Below are 18638 nucleotides of genomic sequence, written 5' to 3'. Positions count from 1 at the left end.
ATTCTTCAAAATGCCAATAATGCGTTACTTCTAAATTCATTTTTCATTATATAAAGTTTCTTATGGCGCTTATTCGACCCTCGACTCCTTTTCCTAGTAAATGGTACGCCCATAAAATCAATCTTTCTTTTAGAACACCAAGTTGCAAATGCTATCTCAGACTTCTTGCTCATGCATTCAGTTCTCGATATGACTGACTCATAAATTTCTTTGTTTCCAACTTCTTGAGGGCAATAGACAGCTTCATTTTGAGGATTGGTAGTTTTATAAACCTCATTCAGAAACATGATTACTTGTCGTTCTGAAACTGAATTAAAATTTTAGCGTCAAAATATGATGAATAACATATAATCTTTCAATGTTTACCAAGTTTAGATTTCGCTTCTACTGCTTCCTTAAGATCCAGAGCTGAGTATTCAGTTAAGTAGCGTTTAAAAGTTGTGGATTCATTCCGAATTACACTCAAATGCACCAGAATAGGCAGCTTAAGATCATTTTCATAACACACATCGAAAGAGCCAAATTCTTCGATCTTTTTTGACAATCTTGCTGCATTTTCTTTGCTGTAATCTTCACAAAAGAACCTACAGATGGCTTGATCACGAGTTATGTTCATCTGAGGTTGGAATGAAAAAAAACAGATTAATTGTTTAATTCTAAAGCTAGTTGAAGCTGGTTTACTGAACCCAGTTCACTACCGACATTTTCCAAATACAATTTTAAACAGCAACATCAGCAACAGGTAAATACACAGGTTGCTGAAGTGAAGGATGAAAAAGTGGTACAAGCTCTCTGAGTCGTGCTTTATTATTGTTTTGATTAACAAAAAGATAGAGAAAGAGAAATAAACAAAAGACAAGTCTGTGAAAACTTTGTATAGTTTATTAAAGATAATACAAAAATTGTACAACGAAAAATTATATGGAAAAATCAAGGGCTATTTATATGTTTTGACAAGGTAAGTAATATTAATAGAAGTATGATTTGGATAAGTGAATACTGCTATAATAAAGCATTATGTGTAAATGTTGTCAGTGTAAATGTTGTCTCCTAATAATCCTGCATGCAATAATATATACTTTATCTTTTTTCTCCTTTAGCTGTCGCTGTTACTAAAAATATACCCAATCATTATTTCTGGGGTAAGCAACGCGTTCATATTAATTCACAGTGAATATTCCAGTTCTAACAATAATACCAATTATTTATATGCTATTATTATTAGCATCCTCTAAAATATTATTACATAACAATATTCGACATTATAGATGCATATATAAATAATTATGTAATTGAATATAATAGTCATAACCCTATTGAATTCTTATTATTACATAATACAATGTATATAGTTATTTTTAATTGCTCGAATACTCTAATAATGATCGCTATTAAAACTGAATGTTGTAGAATGAATGCTATACTGTAAAGTACAATAAACTAGTTTTATTTGTATAAATAAATGATGGTTTATTTCTATTAACTTAGTTGTAAAGATAACTGCAATCATAACAATCATTATCTATAGAACCATGATAGATAGTAAAGATGAGTTGAAGTAATATAGTTAATAGTAGACATTAGATACTTTACTAAAAAAAACGGACTGCAAATACTTGTTTCTTTGAGACTTCTGGTAGAATTTGAAGTACTTTCGCCATATTTTCGTATAATTTTGAGATATCATGTTTCTCCTTAGCATTGCTATTATTCAATTTTACTCTTCCAGAAAACTTTACAAGTGAAAGAGAAACTCTTTTATCTTTTACTAATACTAAAACACCATCCCATTTTCTTTTTTTTTTTTTTTTGTTGTGCAATATTCTTTCCCTATAAAGTCTAATTCCAGTATGTCATTGTATGATAAGAACAATTGAGTTAATAAGAGTGTGGTGATATAAATAGCTGTTGTACGTTCTTGTAAGCAGCCGAGAAGGGGAATCTCCGGACTTTCAATAAGATCCAGACTAGATGAACGCAAGAATATATTAATTAGAGAATAAATCAGGAGAATATTGTAACTATGTACTTACAAATGCCGTGTTGTTACCTTGATGAACCCAAAGTCAGCGTGTTCAAATATATCAAAATCTATCGGGTTTCCATAGGTACGAAGAACCGTTCGAATTGGTTTAGCAGAGAGTGTTGTATTTCTGAAGACATTTAAGATTTCTTGTGTATGATTCAATAAAACAGCATCATTCAAAGCAGAAGCCTTCATAACGTCTTCGTATTCATTCACTTCCTTCAATATACTGATTACATTTTCTGCAGTAAGGTCAATAATTCCCATGAAATCAACTCTGTTATTTTTTTTTTAAAAAAAAAAAAAAAAAAAAAAAAAAAAAAAGTATTTAATATATCCATGTTTTCTTGGCTTGTAATACCAATCGTACCTTAAACATATTCTTCGTCTCAAGCGCAACAGCAGTAAGCTTGTTAGACTGATCCTTTGAAAGATTGTCTAATATATCATAGTAATGATTGTTCGTCAAATTTTCCGTGTTGTTGTATACTTGTGCAAATGAAAAATAATCAAGTAGTGGTTCATCATTGTTATGATTGTAGTCATCCTTACAACTAAGTTAATAGAAATTGTTTTGAGTGTAAAAGAATAGGAAAGAGAAAACAGAAAAGACAAGTCTGCGAAAATTCGGTATAGTTTATTGAAGGAAAAATAATACAAAAATTGTCCCAGAAGAAAATAATATGAAAAAATGACAAGGGCTATTTATATGTTTTGCAAGATAAGTGATATTAATAGAAGTATGATTTGGATAAGTGAATACTGCTATAATAAAGCATTATGTGTAAATGTTGTCAGTGTAAATGTTGTCAGTATAAATGTTGTCTCCGAATAATTCTGCTTGTAATAAGATATATTTTTATCTTTAATCTACCTGAGCTGTCGCTGCTACTAATTATTATTTCTAGGGTAAGCAACGCGTTCATATTAATTCACAGTGAATATTCTAGCTATAACCAATACCGATTATTTATATGCTATTATTATTATTATTATCCTCCAAGATGTTATTACATAACAATAATCAGCATTATAGATGTATATATAATATGTATGACCTGTATAAATAATTATGTGATTGAATATAATAGTCATAAACCTATTGAATTCTTGTAATTATGTAATACACTGTATGTCATTATTTTTAATGCTCGATGACTGCTATTAAGACTGAATGTTATAATCTCTTTATTATGTAATAAATGATGGTTTATTTCTATTAACTTAGTTGTAAATACGACTACAATCATAACATCACCCACCACCAGATTCAACAACACCTTGTTGAGTCGGCAAAATATATCATCTCATTGTTTGTGCCTGATCGCTTAATATCTTTATACTTTTTTTCTAAGCTGATCTTGGTCATCTTAATTTTTATAAAGATTGATATCTATATACAAATTTACTTTCAGGGGAATTATTCATTGATTTATTGATAACCCTAAGTTGTGTTATCGTCTAATGTTTTATTATTATTGGGATATAATTTTACAACATTAGTTAATACGTCTTCTTCTCTTATATCGTTCTTCTTGACTCGTATTGGAAGGAAGTATTCTTTTAGTGTTAGAAGCGTTATTATTATTAATATTCTTCTTCTTCTTATTCTTTTGGTTAGATGTGGAATTACGCGATTTCAAATTTTTATTTTTAATATTTGAGGAATCTGTTTGAACAATTCTCTCATTTTGCTATCTGCGATTCTCATCATATTTATCCCAATAATTTTGCACAATAGTAGGGTCTGTAAAGTCAGAAGCTTTCTGTCATGTATTCTCTCTTTCGGAATAACCAACCTATTTTACTAAGTATTCACGATTACCAGGCTCGTCACGATGAGCTCTGATGCATTCAACTTCATAATATTCATCATCAATAGTAACGATCTTCAATTCAGATGGCATATAATTATGACTTAACAATTCATTTTGCTCATCTTTCAACTTGTATGATCCTCCTCTATTTTTTCTTACCATTGTATATGGTCCTTCATAAATGGGTGCCAGTTTATTTGGTCTATTCTTTAAATGAATCATTACGTGTGTACCAATAGAGATATCTACAAGTATGTTTTTATCATTGTATTTTTTGCTTAATTCTTCATTAATTTTCTTTGTTCTTTCAAATATGGCAGGGAATACAAGCTTATTCATGTAATCAATGCGTTCTTCTAATTCTTTCAACGTCATTGTATCTTTTAAGATACGGGAATCTCTGTTGATTGTTATACTCGTCAGGTAAATTAACTCTGCGTGCAAACATCAACGAAAATGGGAAACCAAGTGTTTTATACCTCATGTTCTTATTTATACATAATTGAACTATAGGCAAATAATAAGTCCAGTCTCTAAAATCGGACTTGATCATTTTTCGAATTGTATTTGTGACAATCTTGACTGCACTCTCTGCAATACCATTCCCTTGTGGATGATAAGGAGTAGAACAATGTCTTTCGATGTGTAGAATTTTGGAGATCTCAGACAGCAATTGTGAATGGAATTCTCTACCATTATCACTTTGGATAATTCGTGCAATGCCATAATCACCCATAAAGGAAACTAATTCTCTAGCTATGGTAGTTGTTTGTTTATCTTTGATTGCTCTAATTATAATATATTTGGTGCAGACATCAATGATAACAAAAATATATAGATGCTCCTCATTCGTAGGCTTGAATGTGCCAGCTAAATCAATAGCGATATGATCAAATGATGCATATGCAACGATATTTGTCAAAGGATGATAACCTCTTTTTGCAATGTTATGTTTTTGGCATTCTACACAAGATTATACAATTTGTTTAGCTTCTTCATACATGTTGGACCAATGTAAACCACGAGAATATAATTCTATTACAATGGCTGAACTTCCAAAATGGCTAAACATGTATACCTCTCTTAATAATGCATCTCTCTCTTCTTCAGGAGGAGTCATATATTCGGTAGGTTCATTTTTATATTCTACTAATTTAGCTGCAAGAACATTAATTACTTTGTCTTTGTTATAATTTTTCCTTACAACTCTATTATTATTTTTTTTTAGGTTGTTTAATAAGTTTCTTATCATCCCGACTCCCCACCAGTTTGTTGACACTTTCTTCAACTGCAGGAAGAGGTGGATACAAACGGCTGAACAAATCAGGTAATTTATTCAAGATGCCTGGTATGTGGATGACCTCAAAGTCATAATCAAGGAATGTCTCCATCCAACCGATTATCATAGGATTAGCAATCTTTTGGGTAGTTAAATAAATCAACGCAAAATAATCGCAATATATAGTTACTTTTTGGGAATGTCCGTAGATGAATTGTCTAAATTTTGTAAGGGCAATAACAAGACAACATAGTTCGCGCTTTGTTGTACTCGATCTTCTTTAAGAGAGTGACAAGGTACTAGAAATGAAGCTAATATATTTATCGCAACCATGCTCGTCTCTTTGAAATAGGACGGCTCCTATAGCATATTGGGATGCATCAGTAGCGATGTAAAATTTTTCTCACCAATTAGGATAGTGTAGTATGACTTTGGATTGCAAAATTTCTTTCAAAGCATTAAAACTCTTTATTCGTTCTTCGATCCATAACTCTTCAACGTTTTTAGCGTTGCTCAATCTAGTAATAGGCTCAGCTACTCGTGCAATCATAGGAATGTATTCTCTAAAATAATTAATCAAACCCATAAATTGTTGCACTCGTTTAGGATTTTTGTTAGGAAGTAGCCAATTTTGAACATCTGTCAATTTGTTTTTATCAACTCGTGCTCCTGTAGCATCAACTACGAAACCAAGAAGACGAACTGAGTGTTGCATCCATACACATTTCTCAAGATTTAAAATCAAATTCACTGATAAAAGCTTGTCAATTACCAATTTTACATCCTTCATATGTTGTTCAGTCGTCTCAGACGCAATGATATAGTCGTCCAAAAGATTCTATACACAATCTAATCCGTCAAATAGGATTGAAAGGCAAAAAAAAAGAAATGACTTGTTAACATCGAAAAACTAAATGGTGATCTGATGAACGAATATTGTGTGTCCCCGTATGTAAAACTTAATTTATGTACATCTTCTGGGGCAACTTTGAAACAATGATAAGCATTGGATAAATCAAGCGTGGTAAAATATTTCTTTCCCGCTAAATTTTTAAATATGTTACGAACTAAAGACAATGGATAATTAAACGTAGGTGGTAAAATTTGATTCAAAAGTCTCACATCTAAACATACTCTGTTCTTAACAACATCTCCATTTTTGTTTCTCTTAGGAACTAACAAAAGAGGACTATTAAATGCGGTATTAGTTTTGGACTTAATGATTACGTTATTGTCAAGCCATTCTTTAATTTGCTTATCTAATGTATCTCTTATTGCAAACGGAATTGGGTACTGTCTTCTAAAAGCAGTAGCTCCTTCTTTGGTGGGTAAACGAACAATTGATTCGGGCATGGAACAAAATGAGGTAATAGGAATACTCTTATTTCTGTCAATGGTCTCTTTAATATAATTCATGAATTCTGCTCTTTGCTCAGATGTACTGGCAGGCGAATCATCAGGTTGAATCTTTCCATCATAATCAATATTAATATTCTCAAAGATTCTTTTATAATTGGCAGCTATATCAGGATGTGTGAATTCACTATCAATTTTATATGCTACTCCAGTTAAACCAATATTCATCTTTGGTAAAATATCAGTGCCCAACAAAATATCAAAGTCATATCCTTTGTTAAACTTTATTACATCTAAGGAATGTTTAAAAGTGATACCATTTGTATATTTAAAATTCAACATATCAGTAGAACCAATACAAGAAACATTATCATTATTAGACAAGAAATTATTGGTAGAGCTATTATTTAAATTATTTATTAATTTATTATTTAAACTATTTATTAATTAGAATTGCAGTATTATGTACATATAAATCAGTTGTTTATTAGTTAGTAGAACAAAAAAATCTGACCTTCAATATGTAATCATCCTACTTTTTTTTTTTTTTTTTTTTTTTTTCAGCTAAAAAATGTAACATTTTTCTCTACTTGAAAAAAATAAACTTAGTTAAGACCACTTCAAACACTTCTTGCATTTAAATGTAGCTTAAAATAAAACAATCATTTTGAGTGTAAAAATTTACATTTAAAGTTAAAATACGCTTGTGTTTTAAATTCATTCCCGCTATGAAAGATTTTTGTCTTAAATCCAAAAAAAAAGAACTGATTTTTTTTTTGTTTTAAAACACTTATCGTTATTTAAATCAAACAAATGAACATATATAAAAAGCCTCTTCTCAAGAAAGTATCAGTTAGTTATTCAACTTAATACTTCTTATAGAACAATGGCACGTAAATTATTTGTCTTATCTTTAGCAGCAGCACTATTAGCTCTTGTATCAGCACTCTCTTCTCCTTTAGGTTCCAATAATAACGCTGCAGGTGTAGCTCATTATGACAAGTCCGCTTCCAAGTGTATATATAGAAGAAAAGCGATTTTCACTACCACTACTGCTATCACCACTACTGCTGTCACCACTACTACCACTACTGCTGCTACCACTACTGCTGTCACCACTACTACCACTACTGCTGCTACCACTACTACCACTGATGCTGTGTCTACCACTACTACTACCTCTCAAGCCGCTACTACCACCACCAAAAAGTCAAAGAAGGAAGCTAAGAAATCCTCTAAAGAAGCTGCCAAGAAGTCAAGAAAGGAAGCTAAGAAATCCTCTAAAGAAGCTGCCAAGAAGTCAAGAAAGGAAGCTAAGAAATCCTCTAAAGAAGCCGCCAAGAAGTCAAGAAAGGAAGCTAAGAAATCCTCTAAAGAAGCCGCCAAAAAGTCAAAGAAGGAAGCTAAGAAATCCTCTAAAGAAGCCGCCAAAAAGTCAAGAAAGGAAGCTAAAAAGGGCCATAAAAAAGACCATGACAAGAAAGCTGCTAAAAAGGGCCATAAAAAAGCCCATGACAAGAAAGCTGCTGAAAAGGTAAAGAAAGCTGATAAGAAAGATAAGAAGCACAATCACAAGCACAAGCACCATAAGCATTAAAAAAAGAAAAGACTTTTCTCTATCCCATCTCAAAGTTTGATAAATATATGTACTTCAAATGAACACTTATAGTGCAATTAAAAAATAAATCAAACATTATACCTATTATTATTTTTTGAAACCAACATATTATTTCCAGGGGAAACTAATCATCAGATAAAATTTAAAAAAAAGAGAAACCATCTTATCAATAATAGAAATATTTGAGATGGTACATTCTTTTTAAGCATGTAATTCGTTTATATCTAGTAAAGGAATTAGTAATATATCGAGAATAATAATATTATGATTCTATAGCATTATGGTTGAGTAATGGTATATTAACTTGCTTTATCCTTTATTATTGTAAAGAACATAATCTTTGTCTTTAAGGCTGAAATGGATCCATGTTATATCTAAGAAGTAGCTTAGTAATTTAATAGAGACTCTTGATGGGGGCTCCACCTCTCTAATCATATAAAATACTCTAATACAGTATGTATATAATGTACACTTAGATAACAAACTAAAGTATAATTGATTAGGCAAATACCTTGTGCTATACCCGCTATCAAACTCCAATGAATGCATAATACGATTAAAGAATTATTTTATTTATAACAAAAATTTTTTATAAACAACCCATGTGAGCACATAATACTAGCGTATTGGATTTTCCGGGTCAGTTCGAGAAAGGATAAAAGTACTAAAAAACCTTTCGATAGGCAAAAGGGTACAAAAAAAAAAAAAAAAAAAAAAAAAAAAAAAAAAAAAAAAAAAAAAAAAAAAAAGAGAGAGAGAGAGAGAGGGGAAGAGGAAAAGCAAGATATATCAACAAATACTAGATTCAGAGTTACGTAACCAGTTTACAAGTTTCGTACCAAGGGGGGCAGTTTCTGGAGGAAGTTTACCATGATGGAGATAGTCAAGTTCAAAAAGTATAAGGCACATAGCAAGCCAACAAATCGTCCAGGCGGAAAAGACAGATGAGTTGAAAGCTGATGAGATTGGTGGCCTGCGTTTTTGTTTATTTGGCAGCTTATTCAAGGAGGAAGGACAAAGGGTCGGGTTCGGTCAAAGGCATTTGTAATCGTCGATGCATATGTAGGCACCATATAGCATGAGATCTTGTGAGCATGGCTGTTATGATTGTAGTCGTCTTTACAACTAAGTTAATATAAATAAACCATCATTTATTTATACAAATAAAACTAGTTTATTGTACTTCACAGCATAATATTCATTCTACATTCAGTTTTAATAACAGTCAGTGTTAGAGTATACGAGCATTAAAAATAATTATATATATTGTATTATGTAATAATAAGAATTCAATAGGGTTATGGCTTTTATATGCAATTACATAATCACTTATATAAGTCATGCATATTCTATATACATCTATAATGTTGAATATTGTTATGTAATAACATCTTAGAGGATGATAATGATAATAGTAGCATGTATTGTTATAGCGGGAATATTCACTTGAATTAATATTAACGTGTTGCTTATCCCAGAAATAATAATTAGTAGCAGCGACAGCTCAGGGAGATTAAAGATAAAAATATATCTTATTACAAGCAGAATTATTCGGAGACAACATTTATACTGACAACATTTACACTGACAACATTTACACATAATGCTTTATTATAGCAGTATTCACTTATCCAAATCATACTTCTATTAATATCACTTATCTTGCAAAACATATAAATAGTCCTTGTCATTTTTCCATAATATTTTTCTCTTAATAAACTATGCAGAGTTTTCATAGACTTGTCTTTTCTGTTTTCTCTTTCCTTATCTTTTATACTCAAAATAACATAATTTATGTTTGACATAATGATATTTTTTGTACAACATTATTGTGTAATGAATATTTAACATTTATGTTTCATTCTATCTTTATGATGTTATGTACAAATACAACAAGACAGGAGGATTCTTAGGTACAGCTAAACTCGTGCAAAATAATACTAACAAAGCCCTACAAACAATGAAACAAATGGCATCTATTGGGGTTAACCCCAAGGGATTTAATCGTTTACTGGCTACTCGCTTTTACACGTAGATAGTCCGATCACAACTTGAATATGGTCTAGCTATTAGTCTACTCAGTACAAAGGATATCCAACAACTGGAATCTTGTCAAAACACATGCATAAGACGGATATTTGGTGGCTCTAGTCGATCATCAGTAAAGGTGATGCCTCATATGGTAAACCAACCATCGATGAAGGTTAGGGTGTCCATTCTGCAGGTCTAATCCGTTTTCCGTGCTATTGATTTACCGGATGATACTTTGCTCGCTAAATTACTTCCTGAGCTTCAAGCCTTCGCTTTCAACACTCATGGTATAAATTCATTCGAACACCATACTGAAGACTCTGTGCCGCCAACTCCATTCCGTTAGACCAACGCTCCTTTCGGAAACATCATCAAGAATTTCTTGAAGAAAGTCTTCAACAACTACATGACGGAACACATTCTGTTTTGCTTTCCGCTTGCCGCCCCAATCTGATTATTGATCCGATACTTTGGTCACCCATAACACACAGTGAGCACAGTCGAACCATTCGAGGGCGTCTTGGTTGGTTACCCGGAGGAATACCTAAAGCCTGTCCATATTATCCTTATGTACACTTTTAGTCGGTCACACGCCACTGAATGCTTGCACATGCACATCCGTTTATTCCTGCCACAATTAATTGCAGATCCCCTTTCCTTTCTTTTAAATCATCTCCCTTAGCATAAGTACTGAACATCTCATGATGTTTCTGCCCAGCTCTATCGCTGGCCAGTTTCGTACACCATTCTACAGGAAATGGATTACTTAATACACGACAAACTACCCCCACTCCACTTCTTGATCCAGGCAGGAAATTACTCAACTGGTTGTCCCTTTAAACTTGTTAGCAATATTCCCCTTTCTTTCTCACCTTCTCTTTTTCCTTTCCTTTACCTTTTTATCTCTTGTTCCGTAAGAGGATTTTTAGATACTTTTTTTTCCACATAGTTTGAACTGACCTAGGCAATGCAATATAACAAAGATATTATGTGCTCATAGGTCGCTTTATAAATTTTAATTTATAAAAATAATAAAAATAAAAAATAAAAATGTTTAATCGTAACAATAAATCCTTATGTCAACACAAAATAGTTTGAATAGTAGCAGGGAAGAGTTAAGCTCTTTAAATATGAATTTGATTAATTTAATTCAACATCGTGACATTCTTCCTATTGACTAGACTGAGTAGGGAAAGTGTCAAGAAAAAAAACAAGGATATAAAAGGTTAACAAAGGAAAATAAGCAAAAGTATAACGAATAGTTGAATGAATGCAGAACTGTTTTTCTACATTATCTCATTCAACAAAAATATAAACTTTTAAGAAAAATCTTTGATATAGACAAGTCATGATTATATTCTATAGTAATTGCAAAAAATAAGTTTTTTTTTGTGTTTATTACAACGTCTTTCTATTTTGGATATCTCTTGGTGGTGTGTAATGAATACTAGACGTGACACCCATAGACGGTTGGTTGTATATATTTGTATTTGTTGTTGAATTGAAATCTGCTGCAGAAGTGGTGAGCATAGTAGTATCTTGTGTTTTTACACCAATATAACTTAATAACGTCTTCATTAAGCCCTGTTTATGTTGATGTGGAATAGCATCTACAAATGCTGGGTCTACCCGGACAATATATGCCAAATCTCTTCAGTTAATTATACACATACACATATATATATATATATATATATATATACAAACTTACCACTTGTAGGTAATGCATTATCATTAGCACTCAAACTAATAAAATAAGCAAAAGGAACTAACCAAACACATAAACCAAAGAAGGCTGCAATGTCCATAAATGGCCTGTAATGTGTTGTGAAATACTTGAACCATAAGAAATGATCAGCAAATACAAGTACTAATATAAATATATAAATCAGTACATTTCAGATATAATAATAACTACAATAAATATAATTTTACTGCAACTGCCAATAAAAGGAAGTCCTGTCAAACTGATAAAGGGAAATGTTTTCAAATTTAAACTATAGACACAATGACAAAAAATTGAAAAGGCCAAATGAAAAAATGGTAAACGATCAAATATCCAGAATAATACGTGTAAAGATATAATTATCTAAATGGAAAGTATATAAACTTAATATAACTTTTTCTTTTCTTTTCTTTTCTTTTTTTCCTTTACTAACTTAGTCTCGAAAATAACATACAATTGTCAACGTTTTAATAACTTTTTTTGTGTATACAGAATACTCTTCTATCTAATACATTGTTACCTTTTAAAAAAAAATCTTTTAACCCAAATTTCCTTAATTTTTTACCAATTCAGCAAGATAATAAAGTCCACATGCTTAATATTGCATAATTGTTAATGACGAACAATGTACACTTTTTTTTCTTCCTTTATTTCTTTCTTTCTTTCTTTCTTTGTCTTTACCTAAACTAAGCACAACAGAACAAAAGGCGAGCCCAGTTGCAGCGTATGCAACAAGATGCAAAACACTTAACATTATTCAAATAATCCGATTACGATTGAAACAAAAAAATAAAATAGTAAAAATAAAAAAAAAAAAAAAAAAAACAAATAAAAAAAGAAATACGTATTTTGAGAAAATAACTCAGCTAATAAATCATTGTTTGGACCCTTTTTTTTTTTTTTAGATATACATGTATATATTGATATAATGTTTAAATACAATAAAATTATAGTAAAACAAATTAATCATCTTCATCCCAATGACCGTCTTTCTTAAGAGGCTTAGGACCACCTGCAGGTTTTGACATAATAATTTGATCAACGCGAAGAACAGTTATCGCAGCATCAGAGGCTAACTTATATGCACTATACTTTGAGGCAAAAGAATCAAAAATGGTTGCCTTACTAGCATCTAAAGTACCATCTGTTTCATTCTCAACATCGATACCAATATTTAAACCAGCATCACCTTCTTGATAATGTGCTGCATACAAGCGTGAAAGGACAGCTGTAGCATCCATACCAGCATTTTCACAAAGTGTACGAGGGACGACCTCTAAGGCTTCTGCATACTTTTTAATAGCATGTTGGTTCAAACCTGGTGTTTTAGCAGCTACTTGTTGAAGACGTTTATTCAATTCCATTTCAACAGCACCAGCACCGGCTAATAAAAGTGGATTACGAGTAGCAGCCTTAATCATATTAACACCATCATCTACAGCACGTTCAATATCATCCATATGATTTTGTGTAGCTCCACGAATGACGATGGTAGTTGTACGAGAGATGTCTGATTCTTCTTGACGGAAAACAGTAACTCGATTAGAACCAATTTCAACTGTCTCAACAACATCACATTCACCCATTTCTTCAGCCATAGGAGTACCTAAACGAGCAAGGGCGGTGGCACCAATAACACGACAAAGACGACGTAAATCAAATTTAGAAAGTACTTTAACAGCCATAATATTGTATCTATTCAAATAATGAAGAGCAAGCTCTCCGATACCATTTCCTGTAACTACAACTTTAACACCTGCTTCAGCCAATTCTTGGAAGATCTTTTCTACTTGTTTTTCTTCATCTTTACTGAAATTCAACATTTCTTGTGCATTATGAATCAAAACTGTGCCTTTTGTTTCCGTTTGTGAAATGTCCAAGGGGCAAGTAAAAACAGCAATTTTGGCTTTCTTTACGTTTTGTACAATGCCTTCAGGCTCACGTCCAAACACCATACCACGGACAACACGGGATTCATGAATACTAGAACCCATCACTTTAACAACACGGACATTATCAACATTGAAATCTTTAGGGTTTTTGGGCATAATATTTAATGCTGCTTCAACAACTAAATCTCCTAAAAAGCTCTCATAACCATATTGCTTTGAAGAAATTGTGCCTTTAACAATCTTTAAAAGTTCATTGCGATCTGTTAATGACTTGACCTTATCCATAGATAATTCTAAAAAATAAATAAATAATAATAAAAATAAATGTTAGAACACAAAAAAAGGCATACATTATATACAAATGTGATTACCTTCGAGGATGGCTAAAGCACGATCTCTAGCTAATTCATAACCTTGAACAACTTCTGAAGGATGAAGACCGAGTTTTAAAAGATCAGCAGCCTTTTGTAAAAGTTCACCGGCAAAGACGATGACTAAATTAGTATTGTCACCTAACTCACTCTCTTGTTGTTGAGAGGCCATCACCATAAGCTTAGCAGCAGGATGAATAACATCAAGTTCCCGAATGATGGTAGCAGCATCGTTAGTAACAAAAAGCTTCTCTAGATGGTTGATGATCATCTTATTACGGCCTAAATATATATAAATATATAAATTTCAAATTCTCTTAAAAAGTAGAATTATACATTGAATTTCATTTTTTTTTTTACCATTAGGTCCCATAGAAGTTCTAACAACTTCAGAAAGTTCATGAGTAGCATCAATATTACGAAGAACAGCTTCTTCTACACCTTGTTGAAACTAAAATATAATATCAAAAAATAATACATGTACATATTAATCATTAAAAGCTACAAGAAACATCTTTTTTATTCTTTGGAATGTTAAAATTACTTTATAACCATCTTTAAAGAGTTGAGGAAGAGTGCTTTTAGGTACACGCAATGCCATCTTGATCTATTCACGCGTTCTGTTTTTAAAAGAAAAAATATAAATAATTTATTCCAGGAGTTTCTTTTTTTTTTTTTTTTAAAAAAAAAATCTGTCAAAAAAGGGAAAAGAAAATGTTGTGTACTAATAGTCACACTCATCCTTACATTGGCTAAAATTTAGTGTATAGTGCCCGCACCGTTAAATAATGAATGGCTAAGAAGAAAATAAAATAAATAATGATACCATAAATATAACAATAAAGAAGAATCAAATATAAAAAGAAAGAGAATGCTATTTAATGTTATATATCTCGATATAAATTGCTTTTTTTTAAAGTAAAGTACACTATATTTATAAAATAAAAATTTGAAGCTTACAATAGCATAATTTTTTTTTTTTTTTTTTTTGCAAGAGGGACGATTTGAGGATGATAGTCATAACAAGAATTGTTTTTTTTTGTTTTTTTTACAGCATATACTCATGAGGGAACTTTTGCTTCTTTCAGCTAAAGAAGGATTGCTAAAATTGTTAGTATGAATGAAGAAGCTTACTAAATTATGCGCGTGAGGCTTGAGTGTAGTTTAGACTTAGATATCTAATGTATTCAATAATTAACTGACGTTTAGTTATTGTAGATTATTCCTAATGTAGATTATAAAATATATCACCCCCACGCTCATAAATTGAATTTATTTGCTCTATGTCTATTAGCATATCTTTATGTTATTTCAATAACTAAGCTTAACAGTCTCTTATAAGAAATAGTTAGGCAAGGTAAAACATCACTTTTATCTGAATTAAAACCAAACAACCATTTAAATTATCCTATTATTCGACTAGTGCTTAAAACAAATATGGAGTGTAGCTTAAAAGATATACATATTGTACAATAGACAATAGATGATTAGTTACTTGTCGTAGAAGATATCGAGTTATTTAGAATACATAACACACACTACTCTCAAAGTTGTAAAATAATATTGACTCTGTTATCTCTCATTACAGAGGCTAGGATATATCGCAGAAACGTTATAAGCATCTATGACTATCCGAAAAAAAGAAAATAATTATTTCAACGAATTCAGCCAAAACTTTTCCTTTTCCTTTAAATGTCTACTATGACAGTCAACAAAATAAGACATCTAAAGTTTTTATTCATTCTATCTTATATATAACATTTTTATTATAGTTAAAAAAAAGCAACAATAACAGTAAATAGATCACTGTTAAGTGTAACATGTTTAGCCATAGATAGATAGGATGTGTCGGTTTGTCTTCAATAAAACTTACGAAATCTCCGAGAAATAAATACGATTAAAAATATTTAAAAGTGAATCCTTTATTTCTATTTTTATTTTTACTTTTACTTTTACTTCCTCTCTCATGGTTAATATTCATATTTTAGGAACTGGTGCCATTGGTTGTCATATTGGTGCTGTTCTTAAATCACATCAGAATAAGGTAACTCTTCTTCTTCGTTCACAGTCCCATTTTGAGGACTTTAAAAATAAACAAAATAGCATCACTTATCGTTGTCAAGGAAAAGCTAATGTCATTGCTGGTTTCGATGCTGATGTCGTAGGTGAAAATGCTAATAAGCCTCCTATTGAGTCTCTTATCGTTTCTACTAAGGCTAATCATACTTTAAATGCTATAAAACAAGTCATACCACGTCTCTCTTCACAGAGCACTATTCTATTGCTGCAAAATGGTATGGGTGTTGCTGAGGAATTAGTTGACAATTTATGGCCAAATAAAGCACCTCCTACAATATTAATAGGCGTCAATCGTCATGCAGTTGAACGTATAGCCTCTTATGATATATGTCATCACTCAGGATATCAGGATCCCGACGCATTACGTATTGGTCAATTTCCAACTAAAGATCATTCTTCAGTAACAATTCAAGAATCTAAATTATTACAAAAAATCATTGAGACGCCTGAATTACAAGCTGCACAATTATCTTGGGAAGAAATTCGTGTCAAGATGTATAAGAAATTAATAGTTAATGCCTGCATTAATCCTGTGGCATCTTTGCTAATGTCCAAGAATATAGGCACTATTAAAAATGGTAATCCAGGCGGTATTGCAATGATGAGAGCTATTTGTGAAGAAGCTTATGATGTTTTCAAAGACGATTTGCCCGGTGAATCAGTAAACACTTTAATGAATATGGTATTAGCTATCAACAAAGAAGCAGGTGAAAACATATGCTCTACCCTTCAAGATATTAAAGCAAATCGTCTTACAGAAATCGATTATATTAATGGATATATTTGTAAAATGGGATATAAAAAGAACATTAGTGTTAAATCTAATCAAGCTATAGTTAACCTTATTCATGCCAAGGAAGCATTGTATGAATAGATTATGTAATAAATTTTTATAGAATAAGTGAAAAAAAAAAAGGAACTATTTATAATATTACGTTTTATGACAATTAACATAATATGATGTAAGCATAGACTTGATTCTGTCAAAAAAAAAAAAATCACGTTATTCCTCTCTCTCTTCTTCTTTTTAATTAAGGTTATTGCATTACATACTCTTTTATTAACCTTGTTTTTTTTTCTTATTTTAGTAGGTTAAACACCTGTAGAAGAGATATAGTGTTGTTGTACCTTTCTTTAATTAGTAACTATTGGCTCTCCACATATTTCTTATTGCCCACAAAGGTTATTGGATAGCACTTTTTTTTTTCTAGACTAATTTTCCTAAATGCGCCCTCCTTGAAATTTAGTTTATATTGTGTCTTATTTGCACCACCTAAAGAAAAACAACCTGAGATGTTCAGGAATTTGACCTTTCACTTATACAATTAACTATATAAATGTCTGAAGAGGCCAAATCTGAACAGCTGTACAAGCGTCGAAGATATGAAAATAATGTGGTTTGGCGTGCAAAGATAAAAGAGAAAACAATGTTTACATGTGAATACAAGGAATGTAAAAAGCAATTTGACAAACAGTATAATTACAAACGTCATTTAAAAACTCACGAGAATAAAGAAGTAATAATAATAAAAAAATGACATTATTTATTCTTTTATTTATAATTGTTTTCTTTTTATTTTGGAGGGGAAAATAGTCTCCAACAATAATACAAGCTAATACTATTAATAAACAAACGCCAAATGGTGAAGCTAATCATAACCTTTTACCGGCTCTTAAAGTGAATACTACTCAAAACCAACAGCAGCCAATAGTACATAAATTTACTTCAAATGCCCCTATGAATAAAACAGTACAAGCTATATCTAATCTTATAAATGATGAGCAACCTATTAATGATGAAACGCTTATTGAAAAGTGAGTATTGAATTCTTTTCTTTTCTTTTTTTTTTCCTATTCGTACATTCTTATTAATCGTATGTATACTTAGTGATGACTGGAAAGAGCCTCTTATAGAAACAGCAAAGAGAATGAAAAAGAATATTACAGAAAGAGAGGAAGAACTTAAGAAATTACGCGCAAAATTGAGAACAGTTGAACAAATTCTTGCTTCTGATTCATGAAATTAGCTCAAGTATATAAACAAGAAAATATATACCCTGATTTTTTGCTTAACAATTATGACTTTTCATTTAAAAGTAAATAAACATGATTAATAGATAAGAAGAAAAAGAAAGAAAGGAGAAGAAGTGAAGGAAGTTCGCTTTGGAAAAGATCACTTTTTTCCTTTTTTTTTTGTATGCATCTACTCCATTAAATTTTGAAATCTGTTCGTTTATGTAAGTAATAAATGATTGGTTAAAAAAAATAGAAAAAAAAAGCATCATAACCTATAATGTTTATCCTTGAAGATAAATTTAAAACTACGGCCTTTATACTGCGCAATAAAATTTATGTCAAAGTCTTTTTTTTATTGCAAGTAATAAATGCAGAAAATAAATAAAAAAAAAATAAAATAAAAAAAAGGCACTTATTTGTGCTACAA

At 31.1% G+C, this 18638-nt stretch overlaps 7 protein-coding genes across 7 annotated transcripts; 4 read left to right on the top strand and 3 right to left on the bottom strand.

Moving 5' to 3' along the window:
* Positions 1-5: 5 nt before the first annotated feature.
* BX663DRAFT_482933 (uncharacterized protein) lies at positions 6-4065 on the bottom strand (the record flags this gene model as incomplete). The annotated part of the gene is made up of 9 exons (XM_051524461.1): positions 6-307; positions 367-616; positions 1617-1774; positions 1915-1967; positions 2034-2303; positions 2397-2464; positions 3370-3395; positions 3436-3487; positions 3835-4065. The coding sequence occupies 9 exons, from the start codon at positions 4063-4065 to the stop codon at positions 6-8; spliced, it is 1410 nt and encodes a 469-aa protein (XP_051387282.1).
* A 3031-nt stretch (positions 4066-7096) lies between these two features.
* On the top strand, positions 7097-8075 carry BX663DRAFT_539990 (uncharacterized protein; the record flags this gene model as incomplete). The annotated part of the gene is made up of 2 exons (XM_051530738.1): positions 7097-7494; positions 7666-8075. The coding sequence occupies exons 1-2, from the start codon at positions 7365-7367 to the stop codon at positions 8073-8075; spliced, it is 540 nt and encodes a 179-aa protein (XP_051387281.1). The 5' UTR covers positions 7097-7364.
* Positions 8076-10445: 2370 nt separating this feature from the next.
* On the top strand, positions 10446-10815 carry BX663DRAFT_495441 (uncharacterized protein; the record flags this gene model as incomplete). The annotated part of the gene is made up of 1 exon (XM_051525646.1): positions 10446-10815. A coding segment is annotated over one exon (264 nt), but the record flags the coding sequence as incomplete, so codon positions are not given.
* Positions 10816-11478: 663 nt separating this feature from the next.
* Positions 11479-12643, bottom strand: BX663DRAFT_495436 (transmembrane adaptor Erv26-domain-containing protein). Its single transcript, XM_051525645.1, has 6 exons — positions 12535-12643; positions 12419-12447; positions 12308-12358; positions 12063-12216; positions 11839-11997; positions 11479-11752 (listed from the first exon to the last, which is right to left on the bottom strand). Exons 1-6 carry the CDS (start codon positions 12605-12607, stop codon positions 11526-11528), a joined length of 693 nt encoding a protein of 230 aa, XP_051387279.1. The 5' UTR covers positions 12608-12643; the 3' UTR covers positions 11479-11525.
* A 76-nt stretch (positions 12644-12719) lies between these two features.
* BX663DRAFT_447444 (T-complex protein 1 theta subunit) lies at positions 12720-14805 on the bottom strand. Its single transcript, XM_051523694.1, has 4 exons — positions 14661-14805; positions 14477-14567; positions 14117-14398; positions 12720-14038 (listed from the first exon to the last, which is right to left on the bottom strand). Exons 1-4 carry the CDS (start codon positions 14715-14717, stop codon positions 12816-12818), a joined length of 1653 nt encoding a protein of 550 aa, XP_051387278.1. The 5' UTR covers positions 14718-14805; the 3' UTR covers positions 12720-12815.
* A 1144-nt stretch (positions 14806-15949) lies between these two features.
* BX663DRAFT_133903 (2-dehydropantoate 2-reductase) lies at positions 15950-17468 on the top strand. The gene is made up of 2 exons (XM_051521547.1): positions 15950-17074; positions 17168-17468. Exon 1 carries the CDS (start codon positions 16083-16085, stop codon positions 17067-17069), a length of 987 nt encoding a protein of 328 aa, XP_051387277.1. The 5' UTR covers positions 15950-16082; the 3' UTR covers positions 17070-17074; positions 17168-17468.
* BX663DRAFT_557858 (uncharacterized protein) lies at positions 17229-18423 on the top strand. Its single transcript, XM_051531788.1, has 3 exons — positions 17229-17712; positions 17790-18010; positions 18084-18423. Exons 1-3 carry the CDS (start codon positions 17533-17535, stop codon positions 18214-18216), a joined length of 534 nt encoding a protein of 177 aa, XP_051387276.1. The 5' UTR covers positions 17229-17532; the 3' UTR covers positions 18217-18423.
* Positions 18424-18638: the final 215 nt, after the last annotated feature.

Source organism: Cokeromyces recurvatus (genome assembly GCF_025118155.1).
Source record: "Cokeromyces recurvatus strain NRRL 2243 chromosome Unknown BX663scaffold_2, whole genome shotgun sequence".
Taxonomy (NCBI): Eukaryota; Fungi; Mucoromycota; class Mucoromycetes; order Mucorales; family Mucoraceae; genus Cokeromyces; species Cokeromyces recurvatus.
This window is presented reverse-complemented; position numbering and strand designations above follow the sequence as displayed.

What these genes read in the sequence shown, in the direction of transcription:
- BX663DRAFT_495436 (XM_051525645.1), bottom strand. Translation starts at nt 12,607, where the DNA reads ATGTTAAGTGTTTTGCATCTTGTTGCATACGCTGCAACTGGGCTCGCC. An exon ending in TTATTAAAACGTTGACAATT is followed by an intron (nt 12,217 to 12,307) that starts GTATGTTATTTT and finishes CTTTCCATTTAG; the next exon opens with ATAATTATATCTTTACACGT. An exon ending in TCCTTTTATTGGCAGTTGCA is followed by an intron (nt 11,998 to 12,062) that starts GTAAAATTATAT and finishes TATTTATATTAG; the next exon opens with TACTTGTATTTGCTGATCAT.
- BX663DRAFT_447444 (XM_051523694.1), bottom strand. Translation starts at nt 14,717, where the DNA reads ATGGCATTGCGTGTACCTAAAAGCACTCTTCCTCAACTCTTTAAAGAT. An exon ending in AACTTCTATGGGACCTAATG is followed by an intron (nt 14,399 to 14,476) that starts GTAAAAAAAAAA and finishes ATATATATTTAG; the next exon opens with GCCGTAATAAGATGATCATC. An exon ending in TGCTTTAGCCATCCTCGAAG is followed by an intron (nt 14,039 to 14,116) that starts GTAATCACATTT and finishes TTTATTTTTTAG; the next exon opens with AATTATCTATGGATAAGGTC.
- BX663DRAFT_133903 (XM_051521547.1), top strand. Translation starts at nt 16,083, where the DNA reads ATGGTTAATATTCATATTTTAGGAACTGGTGCCATTGGTTGTCATATT.
- BX663DRAFT_557858 (XM_051531788.1), top strand. Translation starts at nt 17,533, where the DNA reads ATGTCTGAAGAGGCCAAATCTGAACAGCTGTACAAGCGTCGAAGATAT. An exon ending in AAACTCACGAGAATAAAGAA is followed by an intron (nt 17,713 to 17,789) that starts GTAATAATAATA and finishes AGGGGAAAATAG; the next exon opens with TCTCCAACAATAATACAAGC. An exon ending in GATGAAACGCTTATTGAAAA is followed by an intron (nt 18,011 to 18,083) that starts GTGAGTATTGAA and finishes ATGTATACTTAG; the next exon opens with TGATGACTGGAAAGAGCCTC.